Source organism: Rana temporaria, chromosome 6 (assembly GCF_905171775.1).
Source record: "Rana temporaria chromosome 6, aRanTem1.1, whole genome shotgun sequence".
Classification (NCBI taxonomy): Eukaryota; Metazoa; Chordata; class Amphibia; order Anura; family Ranidae; genus Rana; species Rana temporaria.
This window is the reverse complement of record NC_053494.1, coordinates 4,748,063-4,766,381: the sequence shown is the minus strand read 5'-3', so window position 1 is coordinate 4,766,381 and position 18,319 is coordinate 4,748,063. Positions and strand designations below refer to the sequence as shown.

The window sequence follows — 18,319 nt, the reverse complement described above, 5'->3', positions numbered from 1 at the left end:
CCTCTCTCCCCCTCCCCCCTCCTCTCTCCCCCCCCCCTCTCTCCCTCCCCCCTTCCTCTCCCATCTCCCCCCCCCCTCTCTCCCCCCTCTCCCTCCCCCTTTCCCCCCCCCTCTCCTCTCTACCCCCATCTCCCCCTCCCTCTCCCTCCTCCCTCTCTCTCCCCCTCCCTCTCCCCCTCCCTCTCCCTCCCCCCCTCTCTCTCCCTCCCCCCTCTCTCTCCCTCCCCCCTCTCTCTCCCTCCCCCTCCCTCTCTCTCCCTCCCCCCTCTCCCCCTCCCCCTCTCTCCCTCCCCCTCTCTCCCTCCCCATCTCCCCCCCTCTCTCTCCCTCCCCATCTCCCCCCCTCTCTCTCCCTCCCCATCTCCCCCCCCTCTCTCCCTCCCCATCTCCCCCCCTCTCTCCCTCCCCATCTCCCCCCCTCTCTCCCTCCCCATCTCCCCCCCTCTCTCCCCATCTCCCCCCCCTCTCTCCCTCCCCATCTCCCCCCCCAATCTCTCTCCCTCTCCATCTCCCCCCCCCCCCTCTCGCTCTTCCTCTCCCTCTCTCATTCCAACCTTCCTCTCTCTACCCCCCTCCCCCTCTCCCCCCCCTCTCTCTCTTCTACCCCCCCTCCCCCTCCCTTCTACCCCCCCCCTCCACCCCTCTCCTTCTCTCCCTTCTCCCTCTCTCTCTCTACCCCTCTCTCCATCTCGCACTCTCTCTCCCTCCCTCTCACTCCCCCTCTCCCTCTTTTTCTTTAATTTTACTCACATGAAATGAAGAATATGAATACTTTATCATTTTTATTTGCCAGCAGGTGGAGCTATAAAATTCTTTATACTTCATTTCCTGATTCCTGATTATTGCTTGTGCATGACGAACAAATTTGTTTTATTTCGTTTAGATTCGTTAATCTATTTATTTCGTTTATTAAATTCGATTGATTAGTTCAATTCGTATTCGGAATTCATTTTATGTCTTTTTTCAAATTTTCTACCAATTTTTTTTTTTTTTTCAATTCGAAATGTTCGAATTGATAAATTTTTTATCTGCCAAATTGAAAAAAAATTTAGATCTTCTTTATTCGATTCGAATTAGGCAGTGAACTTCATCAAATGATTACAATGACTCTTTAACCACTTCAGCCCCGGAAGTTTTTACACCCTTAATGACCAGGTCATTTTTTGCGATACGGCACAGCGGCGCTTTAACTGACAATTGCGCGGTCGTGCGACGTGGCACCCAAATAAAATTTATGGCCTTTTTTTCCCCACAAATAGAGCTTTCTTTTGGTGGTATTTGATCACCTCTGCGGTTTTTATTTTTTGCATTATAAACAAAAAAAAGAGCGGCAATTTTGAAATATAAAACAACATTTTTACTTTTTGCTATAATAAATATCCCAAAAAATATAAAAAAAATGTCTTCATCAGTTTAGGCCGATATATATTGTTCTACATATTTTTGGCAAAAAAAAAAAAAAATCACAATAAGCGTTTGATTTGTTTGCGCAAAAGTTATAGCGTCTACAAATTAGGGGATAGATTTAGGGACTTTTTTTTTTTTTTTTATTGTTTTTACTGGTAATGGCGGCGATTTTTACCGGAACTGCGACATTGTGGTGGACAAATCTGACCCCCAAGTGACACTTTTTGGGAACCAGTGACATTATTACAGTGATCAATGCTAAAAAAAAAAAATGCACTGACCAATGTATAAATGACACTGGCAGGGATCTCAATGTAGTACCCTGTCAGAACGGGGATCTACCTTGTTTACATAGGCTGATCCCTGTTCTGCCTCTCTTTACTGCGAACCCACGGCCGAGCTTCTGCGACACGTGCCCGCTGTATCTCATGCATGGACCAATGCACAGGTACAACGGTTCGCGCAGCCGGGGCGGCGCCCAGTTGCCCCTTATAGACGCACTGCCACTGCCCGTGGAGGGAGCATTGTTGAGGTCTTTGTTGTTGTTGAGGGCACTGTTCGGTCTTGGAAACCATTGTAGCTGAAAGCCCCTGCTGGGGGGGCACGGGAGTGGCCTGAGATGCTGGGCTTTAGGGCAATAATATTACTGCTATCCCCGCCCCTTGCTTTATATAGCCAATGACAGTTCAGGGTCACCATCGGTAATCGGTTATTATGTGCGGCTGGTCATTGGGTGGGGGGGGAGTTTTTGGTGAGTAGCAACGGCCATAGCGATTGATGATGAATTTATAATGAGGGACATATTCGGGGATTTTAATTTATTTAATAAAGGGCCTGTCAAATGTTTTGGTGTCTGAATTTTTTTCCTGTGAATGAGTCAGAGTATTATATAATCCTTATTATAAAGGGGGCTTCTAGATTCCGATAAGCCCCGCCAACCTCAGACTCCGACAACCACTGGGCAAGGGTTGTGAGGAAGAGGCATGGGGACAAGATGCTTTGACAGGGCTGTTTGACTCGTCACTACTCCCTACACTTTCAGAGTTACTCTCAGGATTCTTGAAAGCAGGGCTCAAGTCCTGTGGGAACGCGTGGGAACGGAGTTCCTGCACTTTTTTCACAGCAGGAACTCAGTTCCCTTTGCAGGACTAGAGCAGCCGAGCCGCCCGAGCCAATCCTTCAATAAGCGTCGATTCCCAGCTCGAGTCACTGTCAGGGGCAGGCGAACCTTAGTAATCCTTTGTTACTGGCCACTTCCTGTATATGGATTCATCGGGTAGTGTGCGGGTATTCCGTCACTTCCTCGATGCCGCAATGTCTCCTGGGAGCTTTTGTCATTGTTCCGAGGAGACATTGCGGAGGTCTGCTTAAAGTTCTTTCTAAATCCCACGATAACTCACGGCAGACCTCCGCAATGTCTCCTGAGAACAATGACAAAAGCTCCCAGGAGACATTGCGGCATCGAGGAAGTGATGGAATACCCGCACACTACCCGATGAATCCATATACAGGAAGCGCCAGTAACATAAAGGATCACGAAGGTACAGTGGATCGAAAAAAAAAGAAAAACATGCGGTTCAGTAATTATGCATATGAGCGTATCATTTTTATTTTTTTGGTGGGGGGGAGTGGATCTTGGGTGGGAGTTCCCACACTATTTTCCCCAGGACTTGAACCCTGCTTGAAAGGTAACATATGGTAGTTTGTTGTATATTTAGACATCATCTCCCTGATCCAGCACTGGGTCTCTTTTCTGGTGCGTGGTAAATTTTGTTTGGGAGCCGCGTCGCACGACCGCGCAATTGTCAATTCAAATCGACGCAGTCCCGAAATCGCAAAAAGTAGCCCGGTCATTTGGCAGCCAAATCCTCCGGGGCTGAAGAAGTGGTTATAAGTGAGGACGCCTACTAATTGCCTAACAAGACGCTTCCAATGAGATGGGCGTGTGCGCCATTATCAATGAGAAAACCGACGTTACCCTGGCAACAGTTGCAGTTTATATATTTATCATCGTTTTGCGCTTCAAAGTGCGCCAGTTCGATTAATGACTTTTTCCGGCGCACCAATTAAAAAAAAGGTATGAACCGGTGCAACGCATTGTTCTTAGTAAATCAGCCTCAATGTGGGTAAAAAAAAAGTTTTATTTTTGACAAAACAATTTTCATGTAGAAAAAAAAAAATTAAAAGAGATCACAAACAGCAGCAGTAGTGCAGCACACATCCTGCTGGTTCCCTCGCCACAATGTAACATCTGATACAGATGAGCACAGACGGACAAAGTTCACCTCCGACCCGACAGAGGTCAGAGGGCAAACGGGTTGGCGTGAATGGAGACATCTTTTATCCGCACTTCTGTCAGCGGGCGAAACGACTTCTCATGGACCGGAAGCTTCTCCAACTCATCCAGAGTGTCCAGACCATCGATCACTCTGCAAGAAACGCGTCAGACAATGTGAGAGCAGAACAAAGAGCGGGGGGGGGGGGGTCAGGCTTAAAGGGGTTGTAAAGGTCCGTGCGTTCTCACCTTAATGTGTCCTACGCATCGCCCTATGCATCGCCCTATCCATCACCCTATGCGTTCCATGCGTCGCCCTATGCGTCGTCCTTTGCGTCGCCCTATGCATCACCCTATGCGTCGTCCCATGCATCACCCTATGCGTCGTCCCATGCATCACCCTATGCGTCGTCCCATGCATCACCCTATGCGTCGTCCCATGCATCACCCTATGCGTCGTCCCATGCATCACCCTATGCGTCGTCCCATGCATCACCCTATGCGTCGTCCCATGCATCACCCTATGCGTCGTCCCATGCATCACCCTATGCGTCGTCCCATGCATCACCCTATGCGTCGTCCCATGCATCACCCTATGCGTCGTCCCATGCATCACCCTATGCGTCGTCCCATGCATCACCCTATGCGTCGTCCCATGCATCACCCTATGCGTCGTCCCATGCGTCAAGGTGAAAAAACACCTGGCAGTGTCCGGCCCCCTCGTTTTGCTTACCTGAGCCCCGAATTTCGGTGGGCGCGATCCCGCTTTGCTCTCTCCACGGGTTCTTGGCTCTTTATTGGTTAGATTGATAGCAGCGCAGCTATTGGCTCCTGCTGCTGTCAATCAAATCCAATGACGTGGGCACCGGGGGGGGCGGGGCAGAGTCATACACTCGGTGTCTATGGACGGCAAGTGTATGATATGGGAACGCAAGGTAACCCCCTTGGGATCCAGTATCCGGCATCTCCAGGTCTGATATCCTGATAAGACTAAAGGGGAGACCCCCCCCCCCCCCCCCAGATACACATCTCCAGGTCTAATATCATGATAATAGGACAAGAGGAAGAGAAAGAGACCCCCCCCCCCCCCAGATACACATCTCCAGGTCCGATATCCTGATAATAAGACTAGAGGAAGGGGAGACCCCCCAGATATACATTTCCAGGTCTGATATCCTGATAATATCTGGGGTCTCCTCTTCCTATTATCAGGATATTAGACCTTTAGATGTATAGGACCAGAGTAAGGGGGAAACCCCCCCCCCCCCCCAGATATAAATCTCCAGGTCTAATATCCTGATATCTGGGGAGGTCTCCCCTTCCTCTAGTCTAATACATCTCCAGGGCTAATATCCTGATAATAAGAATAGAGGAAGGGGAGACCCCCCCAGATATTATTAGGATATTAGACCTAGAGATGTATATCTGGGGGGGGGGGGGGGGGGGTCTCCCCTTCTAGTCTTATTATGAGTATATTAGCCCTGGAGATGTATAAGACTAGAGAAAGGGGAGACCCCCCCCCCCCAGATATACATCTCTAGGTCTAATATCCTAACAATATCTGGGGGGGGTCTCCCCTTCTTCTAGTCTTATTATCAGGATATTCGACCTGTAGATGTATAAGACTAGACTGAGAGACCCCCCCCCCCCCTGATATAGATCTCCACGTCTGATATCCTGATAATAAGACTAGAGGAAGGGGAGACCCCCTTGGTGTAATATCCTGATAATAAGACTAGAGGAAGGGGAGACCCCCCCCCTTGGTGTAATATCCTGATAAGACTAGAGGAAGGGGAGACCCCCCCCCTTGGTGTAATATCCTGATAATAAGACTAGAGGAAGGGGAGACCCCCCCCTTGGTGTAATATCCTGATAATAAGACTAGAGGAAGGGGAGACCCCCTTGGTGTAATATCCTGATAATAAGACTAGAGGAAGGGGAGACCCCCTTGGTGTAATATCCTGATAAGACTAGAGGAAGGGGAGACCCCCCCCCTTGGTGTAATATCCTGATAATAAGACTAGAGGAAGGGGAGACCCCCCCCTTGGTGTAATATCCTGATAATAAGACTAGAGGAAGGGGAGACCCCCCCTTGGTGTAATATCCTGATAATAAGACTAGAGGAAGGGGAGACCTCCTTGGTGTAATATCCTGATAATAGGACTAGAGGAAGGGGAGCCCCCCTTGGTGTAATATCCTGATAATAAGACTAGAGGAAGGGGAGACCCCCTTGGTGTAATATCCTGATAATAAGACTAGAGGAAGGGGAGACCTCCTTGGTGTAATATCCTGATAATAAGACTAGAGGAAGGGGAGACCCCCTTGGTGTAATATCCTGATAATAGGACTAGAGGAAGGGGAGACCCCCTTGGTGTAATATCCTGATAATAGGACTAGAGGAAGGGGAGACCCCCTTGGTGTAATATCCTGATAATAAGACTAGAGGAAGGGGAGACCTCCTTGGTGTAATATCCTGATAATAAGACTAGAGGAAGGGGAGACCCCCTTGGTGTAATATCCTGATAATAGGACTAGAGGAAGGGGAGACCCCCTTGGTGTAATATCCTGATAATAAGACTAGAGGAAGGGGAGACCCCCCCCCCCTTGGTGTAATATCCTGATAATAGGACTAGAGGAAGGGGAGACCCCCCCCCCTTGGTGTAATATCCTGACTGTTGTCCCCCCCCCCCCCCCCCCCCCCCCCCCCGATAACTCACTTTCCGAACACGGTGTACTTCATGTCCAGGTGGGGTTGCTTGGCGTAGGTGATGAAGAACTGGGATCCGTTGGTGCTGGGGCCGTTATTGGCCACGGAGACCACGCCGCGCACGCTGTGCTGAGGGGGGGAGGGGAGAGAAGAAAAGATATAAATGACTCTCTATACAATGCAGTCACCTCTAATCTCCTATCCCCATCAATACCGATCTCTACAACGCCTGCAGCAGAGGGAATGAGATTCCTTACCTTGAGATATTCACTATATTCATCTTCGAATTTCCGTCCCCAGATGCTCAGCCCCCCCTTCCCCGTCCCTGGGAGGAGGAAACACAAGAGAGGATTAGATTTGAAGCCCGTGGGGACGCCGTTCCGCATTGAGGCCCGCGGGGACGCCGTTCCGCATTGAGGCCCGCGGGGACGCCGTTCCGCATTGAGGCCCACGGGGACGCCGTTCCGCATTGAAGCCAACGGGGACGCGATTTCCGCATTGAAGCCCATGGGGACGCGCTTCCGCATTGAAGCCAACGGGGACGCGATTTCCGCATTGAAGCCCATGGGGACGCGATTTCCGCATTGAAGCCCACGGGGACGCCATTGCGCATTGTAGCCCACGGGGACGCCATTGCGCATTGTAGCCCACGGGGACGCCATTGCGCATTGAAGCCCACGGGGACGCCATTGCGCATTGAAGCCCACGGGGACGCCATTGCGCATTGAAGCCCACGGGGACGCCGTTCCGCATTGAAGCCAACGGGGACGCGATTTCCGCATTGAAGCCCATGGGGACGCGCTTCCGCATTGAAGCCAACGGGGACGCGATTTCCGCATTGAAGCCCATGGGGACGCGATTTCCGCATTGAAGCCCACGGGGACGCCATTGCGCATTGTAGCCCACGGGGACGCCATTGCGCATTGAAGCCCACGGGGACGCCATTGCGCATTGAAGCCCACGGGGACGCCATTGCGCATTGAAGCCCACGGGGACGCCATTGCGCATTGAAGCCCACGGGGACGCCATTGCGCATTGAAGCCCACGGGGACGCCATTGCGCATTGAAGCCCACGGGGACGCCATTGCGCATTGAAGCCCACGGGGACGCCATTCCGCATTGAAGCCAACGGGGACGCCGTTCCGCATTGAAGCCCATGGGGACGCCATTCCGCATTGAAGCCAACGGGGACGCGATTTCCGCATTGAAGCCCACGGGGACACAGCATGCCATTTGGCACTTTTTTTTTTTTTTAATCAGCCAAACGCTGATAACCCCCCATTTCCGGCGGATATATTGGTACATCCCTAATAACCAGGCAAGCATTCCTTGCCATTTTATGTACCAGGCTGTGCCCCCCCCCTCCCCCCGCTGACCCAATGAGGACCCGTAGGGGAGCCCTGACAGTTGGGAGTTTGTTGGCAGCAAAACTGTAATCAATGTGATGCCAATGGGCTCCCTGTTACCACATACTTCAATCTGCAGAAAAGCGACTAGTTGGTGGTGAAGCCCCAGTCTAAATAAGGGCCCCTCCCCCCGGAGTACAAATCAGAGACTACAGATATGTGTAGATGGGGGAGGGTCAGCTCTCACCGGTGGGGTCCCCCGTCTGCACCATGAAGCCTTTGATGTTGCGGTGGAAGAGGCAGCCGTTGTAGTAGTTGCTGGCGCACAACGCCAAGAAGTTCTGTTGGGAGAGAAAAATGAGAAGAAGGACGTCCCTCAGATTCAGCAACATTCACCTTCAATCCAGAGATGTCCCCTCCATTGCCACCCGCTGTCCCGGAGGGTTCAATATTGAGTTGGCCCCGCCCCCTTTGCAGCTATAACACCTTCAACTCTTCTGGGAAGGCCATCCACAGGGTTTAGGAGGGTGTCTATGGGAAGGTTTGACCCATCATTCTGCAGATATACGCCCCCTAGAGGAGGGGTGCAAGAAGCATGGCGGGGGGGGGGGGTGAGAAGAATGGCGGGCGGGGGATGTGAGAAGAATGGCGGGGGAGGGGGGGTGAGAAGAATGGCGGGGGAGGGGGGGTGAGAAGAATGGCGGGGGGGGGGGGGATGGTACACTCACCTCGCAGGCCTTGGGCGCCCTCTCACAGAACACTTCAATCTTCATATCCCCCAAATCTGTGTGCAACGTCACCGCCTGAAAGACACCCGGAATCAGCCAATCACATTCCTCTGCAGAGACATCACATGATAGGAAAAGTCACCGACTTCCAATACTCACCATCCTGTCCCCTCCCCCGATCCTGTAATACACAGAAATATAACAAAGGACATTAGAAGTGTAATAAGATTATATATGGTCTGTCCCCCTCCCCCACTTACACTGAAAACAGATCCTTATCTTACATAAAGCTCAGCCTGACACAGAATATATATATATATATATACACACCCGCCTAACCCCCTAAAACACTATACACTGCCATATACCCGGTATATACCACTCAGCCCCCCACATTACACTCCAACTCACCACTCAGATAATTACCCACCTCTTCTCTCCTCTGGGTGCACCAATATGGCCGCCGCACTACTTCCTGTCCACCGTTCTACGTTTCCTGGGAACTAACTTCCGGTTCCGCCCAGCACACTTCCTGTGCTCTGGGCGTAGCAAGAAGGTGGTGTTCCGTCAGCTATGGCGACCTGTCATAATATGTAACGGAAGTGACGTTCCGTCGCCTACCGCTTTTCTTGCAGGAAACTGTCATTCTGGGTGTAGTAAGATGGCCGACAAAAGGTTTTTATACAGGAAGAAGCTTTCATGCTGGGTGTAGTAAGATGGCCGACATAGGTTTTTATACAGGAAGAAGCTTTAATGCTGGGTGTAGTAATATGGCCGCCCCCTATAGCGTCTGATGATGGTGTGTACTCAGTGCTGGTGAGTGTTCTGTGATCTGTAGCTTTATATAACACCTTATTATTATTAGATCTGACTTATCTTCTATTATTGATATATACTTGCAGCTCATTACCCCAGAGAGGAAGTAGCTGGGGAACTACAAGTCTCAGCATGTCCTGTCACCTCCCTGTAGTTCCTATTCCTCCTCTCTGTGTATTGCTCAGTACATGAAGCTGACACTCCCAATCCTCCCTACAAGAAAAGAGTAGAAGCCGCCATCGCTGGGCTCATTCAGCAATGCCGGTCGCCTGGCTGAGGGGGTCCTGTACTGGGGGGATCCTGGCTTTGTGAACTTACCTTAGATAAAATAGCTCTTATCAATACCATGTCATTGATATTGATTTAGAACAGCTGTGCAAAGTAAAGTGAGGCTGGGTTCACACTACTACACTACTTTCATCCTACTTTGCTCTGCTACATTGGTCCTACATCCATCCTACTTTCATGAACAGGATACTACTTTGGTCCGACTTCAATGATATTCAATGGGCCTGAAGTAGGATCAATGTAGGACCAAAAGTAGTACAGGGAGCATTTTCAAAGTCGGACCGACTTGTGTAGGACCAGTAAAGACGGCTCTCATAGGGAAACATTGATTTTCACACGTCATGCTACATGAGCTCCCAATGTAGGACCGTTTGTAGGACAAGTGTGAACCCAGCCTCAAGGTGTTTTTATTGCACAAGAACAAATGTTCTCTCTGAGGCTGGGTTCACACTTGTCCTACAAACGGTCCTACAGTGGGAGCCTCATGTAGCATGACGTGTGAAAATCAATGTTTCCCTATAGGAGCTGTCTTAACTGGTCCTACACAAGTCGGTCCGACTTTGAAAATGCTCCCTGTACTACTTTTGGTCCTACATTGATCCTACTTCAACCCATTGAATATCATTGAAGTCGGACCAAAGTAGTATCCTGTTCATGAAAGTAGGATGGATGTAGGATCAATGTAGGACCAATGTAGCAGAGCAAAGTAGGATGAAAGTCGTGTAGTAGTGTGAACCCAGCCTCAAACCTGAAAACATGGCCCGTTGGATAAGGTGACCAGATTTTTTAAATTAAATCCGGGGACATATTTTGTCTTTACTAGTAATGGCGGCAATCAGCGACTCTCTGCCCGTCGCCGCCCGCCTCACAGCCTCTCAAGTCTTACTCTTTGGGCCCCGGCTACTACTGGATGGGGAGCGGAGGAAGATCACTCCGCCAGAGAAGGCAAGGAGATCGGCAGGTGGCTGGCCGGGACTTGAGCCAAGGCAGAAGAACATGCGAGCGGAGCTGAATGGGCATGCGCCCGAAACTAAAGAAATATTCCCTCCGCTCCGACCAGCACATGATCATCAGAAAGGGCTCAGATAATGGGAAAAATACAACCCCACTATGCTAGTAGGCACAGCGTAGCAGGGGGGGGTGTAATTCAATTTTTTTTTTTTTAATTCTGTACTGATTTTCTTTGAAATTGCCCCTGCCCCCTATTAAATCCAATCCGGGGACAAAACCAGGGACAGACTTGGTCCGGGGACAGTGTCCTCAATCAGGGGACTGTCTCCTGAAACTGGGGATGTCTGGTCACCCTACCGTTGGGGGTACTTGAGGACTGAGGTTGAGAAGCACTGCTTTATAGTAGGAGGACACAGTGAGGGAGATGACATGTACATTAGATCCACCTTTTGCTCCAGTTTATAGTTCCCCAACATTAGCATATAAACACCTCTTGTTCTTGTCATGCTGGGATTGTACGCGGAACTCTTATTTTTTTATTTATTTTTGTTTCTTTAGACTAGAGATGGAGGATACGGCAAGAAAGATGACTTGGTCATCAATTCCATTTTTGCTTGAGGTTATTGTTCCCCAACATTAGCATATGAGCACCTTGTTGGGTTTGTTGTTCTTGTCATGCTGGGATAGTACAGGGGGGGGGGACTTTTTTAAATTTTTAGCCTACTTTTTGGTTCTTTATATCGGAGTTGGGAGAAATGGCCAGGGAGATGACTTGGACATCCGTTCCATATTTTTCTCCAGTTTCTAGTTCTCCCAACATTAGCATATAAGCACTATGGATGAGCTCCAGCGTGTTCGCATGGTACACGTGCAGAGCCCGCCAGGAAGTCTGCACGGCGCTGCGCTAATCACAGCCAGTTAGACATTTCCCGATCTCTGCAGCCGAGCATCGGAAAATGTCTCCCTGGCTGTGATTAGCGCAGCACCGTGCAGACTTCCTGGCGGGCTCTGCCCGTGAACTATGTGAACACGCCGGAGCTCATCCTTAATAAGCACCTCTTGTTCTCATGCTGGGATTGTACGTGGAACTTTATTTTTTTGATGTTCATTATTCCCTGATTTTTGTTTTTTCCTTCAGACTCCTCTACGTGGATGAAGTGAATGTTGGGTAGCCGTTGGATCAGACATCTCCTGCCATCCCCTTCGTCTCATCTTCGGTCTCCGGTGCGACATTTGATGGACCTCCGTTCTGTGGTCTCCCACCTCAAAGCCTTGGCCCCCCTGGCCCTGGCCGAGAGCTGGGATAATGTGGGCCTGTTGGTGGAGCCCAGCCCCCCGCATCAGGTACAGAAACTCCTGCTGACCAATGACCTGACAGAGGAGGTCCTGGAGGAAGCGGTGGGGATGGGAGCCAACATGGTCCTGTCCTATCACCCTCCCATCTTCAAGGCTCTGAAGCGGCTGACGTCCGGACACTGGAAGGAGCGCCTGGTGGTGAAAGCCTTGGAGAACCGCCTGGCCGTATATTCCCCACACACCGCCTGCGATGCGTTGAGCAACGGTGTAAATGACTGGCTGGGCAGGGCGCTGGGTGAGTGGTGACTCTGTGTCTGTTATATGTATGTTAGGGAACACCTAAATCCTGAGCCTGAGATTCTGCATACCAGCCTTTTCCAATGATGGTAGCTTATAAATGTGCCTTTCAGCATGGCCATCAAATGAAGAAGTATGGGGTTGCCATTCCTGGTCTGAAAATGCTAGTTGCCTGGCAACGATAATGGTTCAGTCACTGACATGGAACAAGAATGCTGTAAAGGGGAGACAGAAAAGTGTCAGAATTCCCTCTCTCTGTACTCCAGAGAGCATTGATGCCAAGGCATTAACACGACAGTCGTGTGTGAGCAGAGGGTAGAGCTGTTTTCCAAGCACTGGCCTCTGTGGCTGGGAGGGATGCAGCAGTCCATAGACGTGGCCACGCCTCCTCTGAGTATGGATGATGGGACCAGCAACATGATCCATGCACGAGTCCCTCTGGTGGTGCGATTGGGGGATTTACATCAAATAGTTACATACCAAAATGTCTGCACTCCTGTGATGACCAACACTTTCTCTTCTCCCCCCTATGATGACCCCCTATCTTCTCCTCTTATCTCATCCACGATGACGGTTTCCTTCTCCATGATGACCACTACCTTCTCTTCTCCTCCCCCATGATGATCCCTATCTTCTCTTCTCATTTCCTCCTCCATAATGACCCTTATCCTCTCTTCTACATAATGACCCTTATCCTCTCTTCTACATAATGACCCTTATCCTCTCTTCTACATAATGACCCTTACCTTCTCATCTCTTCCACCATGATGACCTATACCTTCTCATCTCCTCCTCCATGGGAACCCTTTCCATATCCTCTCCTCCTCCATGGTGACCCTTGCCGTCTCCTCTCCTCCTCCTCCTCCTCCTCCTCCATGGTGATCCTTACCGTCTCCTCTCCTCCTCCTCCTCCTCCATGGTGATCCTTACCGTCTCCTCTCCTCCTCCTCCTCCTCCATGGTGATCCTTACCGTCTCCTCTCCTCCGCCTCCTCCATGGTGACCCTTACCGTCTCCTCTCCTCCTCTTCCATGGTGACCCTTACCGTCTCCTCTCCTCCTCTTCCATGGTGACCCTTACCGTCTCCTCTCCTCCTCTTCCATGGTGACCCTTACCGTCTCCTCTCCTCCTCTTCCATGGTGACCCTTACCGTCTCCTCTCCTCCTCTTCCATGGTGACCCTTACCGTTTCCTCTCCTCCTCTTCCATGGTGACCCTTACCGTCTCCTCTCCTTCTCTTCCATGGTGACCCTTACCGTCTCCTCTCCTCCTCTTCCATGGTGACCCTTACAGTCTCCTCTCCTCCTCTTCCATGGTGACCCTTACAGTCTCCTCTCCTCCTCCTCCTCCTCCTCCTCCTCCTCCACGGTGACCCTTACCCTCTCCTCCTCCACGGTGACCCTTACCCTCTCCTCCTCCACGGTGACCCTTACCCTCTCCTCCTCCACGGTGACCCTTACCCTCTCCTCCTCCATGGTGATCCTTACCGTCTCCTCTCCTCCCCCTCCATGGTGACCCTTACCGTCTCCTCTCCTCCTCCATGATCTGTGCTTTTATCCTTCTTTACATTCTTGTTGCCTGCAGGAGCTCTTTAATGAGAAATGGTCACAACTGGTCTTGTGCAGGAACTGTATAATTTGATGGTAAATAATTATACCTGACCATGATTGGGTTGAGAGGAACTTAACCCTCAGCAGAGGATAGGTTATATTATAAGTTTTAAATAAGCATGGTCATACAATTTGTATTTGATCAGTCCTTGTCCGTATTTTAATGTTTTCTGTAGAAGTGCGGAAAGACGGCTGGATCTCTCATGAATGTGTTTTGGGTTCTCTGTAGGCCCCTGTGTGTCGGTGCCAATCCGGGCCTGCACCTCCCTCTCTCACCCTGGCGGATATGAGCACATCTTGACGTTTGACTGCGACGCCCCAGCGACCGTCCTGCCCAGACTGCAATCCCTGCGGGACGCCCGTGTGCGCACCTACCCCCTCATGTAATGATGGACTCTTTGTACATGTCTTGTCTGATCTATGGCATACACCGTCTACAGGGCCTGTGTTTATTTTCCAGGAACAAAGACCGCTTCCACCTAAGCTGCTCCCGCGATGCTTTGCTGCAGGCCCTGGCCATTCTGTCAGAGAAGCCGGGTCTACGTGACAGCATGGAGATCGTCGCACTGCAGAAGGTGAGCGATACTCTGCATAGAGATTTACCAAAAACTACGAGGGGGAGGGGCTGACAACTCAGTAGGCTGTGTTTTGTTTAAAAGGGAAAATACAATGAAAAACGTGTTCAATTGTGTAGGGATAAAAGAACATCTAATAAAAATATGTAAGTGGGCTCAACAACTTTTTTTTTTTTCCAAAAATGTAACTGATGTTTTATGTTTTGTTTTTTCTTAAATCTTTTTGTTTCCGCAGCCCCCCCTACTGGACACAGGCATGGGCCGTCTCTGCACTCTGTCTGAGCCGGTGTCCATTTCTGCAGCCGTGGAACGCGTCAAACGTCACTTGGGATTGGCTCACCTCCGCCTGGCACTGGGAAGCGGGAAGACTCTAGGTGAGCTCTCACCTTCTCCTCTCCTCCTCCATTGGGGTCTATAGTCCTTCTCTCCTCTTCACTGATGACCCTTCCCTTCTCCATGATCACCTTTACCCTGTTCTCTCCTCCTCCAACGTGACCCTTACCTTTTTATCCTCTGTTTTTTTTATGATGACCTTTACCTTATCCTCTTATTCCTCCTCAATAATGACCATTACCTTATTCTTCATATCTCTTGGCTTTTTCCATGATGACCCTTGCTTTCTCCTCTCCTTCTGAGTGATGATCCCAACCTTCTCCTCTCTACTTCTAGGATGACCCTTGCCTTATCTTCTTCTCTCCTTCTCCATGATGACCTTTTACCTTTTACCTCCTCTTCTCCTCTCCTGCATGATGACCCTACCATGGGCAAAGCATAAGGGGTTGCAGGGGTCACAATCGCAACCCCACCCCTAGCTCCAAGGGGCCCCTGCAGCCTTCCTGTCATATTATCATATCCTCCACAAAATCCAGCTCTAATCTGCCCAAGGGCCCCACAGTCACGCTCTAGTACTGGGCTTCCACTTTGCCTTCCACAGTCCACACCTCTCTGTTCTCATTGGCTGGGGACAAGCTGTGAGCCATTTTCTAAATGGAGAGGAGCACAGGGTGAGAACAGCCCAGGGGCCAGGTCAACTTTTGCATCTGGTTCCACAAGCTTCAAGCTACGCCTCTGGACCCTACCATCTCCTCTCCTTGTTCATGATGACCTTTACCTCCTCTTCTCCTTTCCTGCATGATGACCCTACCATCTCCTCTCCTCATCCATTTTGACCTTTACCTCCTCTTCTCCTCATCCATGATGACCTACCATCTCCTCTTCTCCTCGTCCATAATGACTTTTACCTCCTCTTCTCCTCGTCCATGATGACCCTACCATCTCCTCTCCTCGTCCATGATGACCTTTACCTCCTCTTCTCCTCTCCTACATGATGACCTTTACCTCCTCTTCTCCTCTGCTGCAGGGTGACCTTTACCTCCTCTTCTCCTCTGCTGCAGGGTGACCTTTACCTCCTCTTCTCCTCTGCTGCAGGGTGACCTTTACCTCCTCTTCTGCAGGATGACCTTTACCTCCTCTTCTCCTCTCCTGCAGGATGATCTTTACCTCCTCTTCTCCTCTCCTGCAGGATGACCTTTACCTCCTCTTCTCCTCTCCTGCAGGATGACCTTTACCTCCTCTTCTCCTCTCCTGCAGGGTGACCTTTACCTCCTCTTCTCCTCTCCTGCAGGGTGACCTTTACCTCCTCTTCTCCTCTCCTGCAGGGTGACCTTTACCTCCTCTTCTCCTCTCCTGCAGGATGACCTTTACCTCCTCTTCTCCTCTCCTGCGGGATGACCTTTACCTCCTCTTCTCATCCGGGATGACCTTTACCTCCTCTTCTCCTCTCCTGCAGGATGACATGCTTTATGTCTCTCTGCCCCCTTAGTATCCGTATTTCTTCTACTTGATTAGTATAAATATAACAAATACTGTTTTTCTTCCCCCCCCAGAATCCTCGGTTAATGTGATGGCCGTGTGCGCCGGCTCAGGAAGCAGCATCCTCAGCGGAGTCCCTGCTGATCTCTACCTGACAGGTAAAATCTATTCGTCGTTGTGCCTTCCCAACAAAGCTGGATATATCTGTGACGTCCATAAGGACTTGTGTAATATTTCTTCCCATAAGTCTCCCAATTGTTCACCCCCCTCAACTTGTCTCCCTCCCTCCCGTCAGGTGAAATGTCCCATCACGAAGTTCTGGACGCGGTGGCGGAGGGTCACAGCGTCATCCTGTGCGAACACAGCAATTCAGAGCGGGGGTATCTGCAGGAGCTGCGGGGGCAGATTGCGGAGAGACTGGAGGGCAAGGTGGAGGTGGTGGTGTCCAAAAAAGACCACGACCCCCTGCTGGTGGTGTGAGGAACAACAATGAGAACGTGACTCCCCCTGCTGGTGGTGTGAGGAATAACAATAAGAACGTGACCCCCCCCCCCCACCCCGCTGGTGGTTTGAGGAACAACAAAAAGACTGCAGGTTGTGTAAGGAACAGTGGAAAGCCCAAGACCCCCTGCAGGTGATATGAGGAACAGCAAAAAGACCGCGACCCTCTGCTGGTTGTGTGAGGAACATCAGACGGTTATATATCATGACAATAAACTGGCAGAATTTTGAGCATCTTTGTGTGTTTATTTAGGATATTTCCCAAAATTCTCACCCCCTGCTAACATGATCCATTCATCCATTCTCCCAAACACATTCAGAGCTTGTATTATTATCATACCTGGCCAATGCCCCTGAGAGCTGAAAAACACTAAAGAAGACAGAACTACTACAATGCTACTACACTGATCTCCCCTTCTGCTGCTACACTGATCTCCACTACTACAATGCTACTACACTGGTCTCCCCTTCTGCTGCCGCTACACTGGTCTCCCCTTCTGCTGCCGCTACACTGGTCTCCCCTTCTGCTGCCGCTACACTGATCTCCCCTTCTGCTGCCGCTACACTGATCTCCCCTTCTGCTGCCGCTACACTGGTCTCCCCTTCTGCTGCCGCTACACTGGTCTCCCCTTCTGCTGCCGCTACACTGGTCTCCCCTTCTGCTGCCGCTACACTGATCTCCCCTACTGCAATGCTACTACACTGATCTCCCCTTCTGCTGCTACACTGGTCTCCACTGCTGCTACACTGGTCTCCACTGCTGCTGCTGCTACACTGATCTCCCCTTCTGCTGCTACACTGATCTCCCCTTCTGCTGCTACACTGATCTCCCCTTCTGCTGCTGCTACACTGATCTCCACTGCTGCTGCTGCTACACTGATCTCCACTGCTGCTACACTGATCCCCACTTCTGCTGCTGCTACACTGATCCCCACTTCTGCTGCTGCTACACTGATCCCCACTTCTGCTGCTGCTACACTGATCCCCACTTCTGCTGCTGCTACACTGATCCCCGCGGCTGCTGCTACACTGATCCCCGCGGCTGCTGCTACACTGATCCCCGGCGGCTGCTGCTGCTGCTGCTACACTGATCCCCGCGGCTGCCGCTGCTGCTACACTTATCCCCGCGGCTGCCGCTGCTGCTACACTTATCCCCGCGGCTGCCGCTGCTGCTACACTGATCCCCGCGGCTGCTGCTGCTACACTGATCCCCGCGGCTGCTGCTACACTGATCCCCGCGGCTGCTGCTACACTGATCCCCGCGGCTGCTGCTACACTGATCCCCGTGGCTGCTGCTACACTGATCCCCGCGGCTGCTGCTGCTGCTACACTGATCCCCGCGGCTGCTGCTACACTGATCCCCGCGGCTGCTGCTGCTGCTACACTGATCCCCGCGGCTGCTGCTGCAGCTCCTACACTGATCCCCGCGGCTGCTGCTGCAGCTCCTACACTGATCCCCGCGGCTGCTGCTGCAGCTGCTACACTGATCCCCACTGCTGCTGCAGCTGCTACACTGATTTCCGCTGCTGCTGCAGCTGCTACACTGATTTCCGCTGCTGCTGCTACACTGATTTCCGCTGCTGCTGCTACACTGATTTCCGCTGCTGCTGCTACACTGATTTCCGCTGCTGCTGCTACACTGATCTCCACGGCTGCAGCTTCTACACTGATCCCCACGGCTGCTGCTGCAGCTTCTACACTGATCCCCACTG

The 18,319-nt window shown here is 51.1% G+C and overlaps 2 protein-coding genes across 3 annotated transcripts; one reads left to right on the top strand and one right to left on the bottom strand.

Moving 5' to 3' along the window:
* Nucleotides 1–3,537: 3,537 nt before the first annotated feature.
* Nucleotides 3,538–8,990, bottom strand: PPIL3 (peptidylprolyl isomerase like 3). The gene is made up of 7 exons (XM_040355902.1): nucleotides 8,894–8,990; nucleotides 8,623–8,644; nucleotides 8,464–8,538; nucleotides 7,983–8,076; nucleotides 6,647–6,714; nucleotides 6,400–6,518; nucleotides 3,538–3,836 (listed from the first exon to the last, which is right to left on the bottom strand). Exons 2-7 carry the CDS (start codon nucleotides 8,623–8,625, stop codon nucleotides 3,710–3,712), a joined length of 486 nt encoding a protein of 161 aa, XP_040211836.1. The 5' UTR covers nucleotides 8,626–8,644; nucleotides 8,894–8,990; the 3' UTR covers nucleotides 3,538–3,709.
* Nucleotides 8,991–9,186: 196 nt separating this feature from the next.
* Nucleotides 9,187–16,841, top strand: NIF3L1 (NGG1 interacting factor 3 like 1). Of its 2 annotated transcripts, none has more exons than XM_040355901.1 (8): nucleotides 9,187–9,279; nucleotides 11,657–12,109; nucleotides 13,949–14,102; nucleotides 14,180–14,294; nucleotides 14,530–14,668; nucleotides 16,181–16,264; nucleotides 16,402–16,587; nucleotides 16,681–16,841. In XM_040355901.1, the coding sequence occupies exons 2-7, from the start codon at nucleotides 11,680–11,682 to the stop codon at nucleotides 16,584–16,586; spliced, it is 1,107 nt and encodes a 368-aa protein (XP_040211835.1). In that variant the 5' UTR covers nucleotides 9,187–9,279; nucleotides 11,657–11,679; the 3' UTR covers nucleotide 16,587; nucleotides 16,681–16,841. The 2 variants fall into 2 exon arrangements, with proteins under 2 accessions (XP_040211835.1, XP_040211834.1); XM_040355900.1 differs by having other exon boundaries at nucleotides 16,402–16,598; nucleotides 16,692–16,841.
* Nucleotides 16,842–18,319: the final 1,478 nt, after the last annotated feature.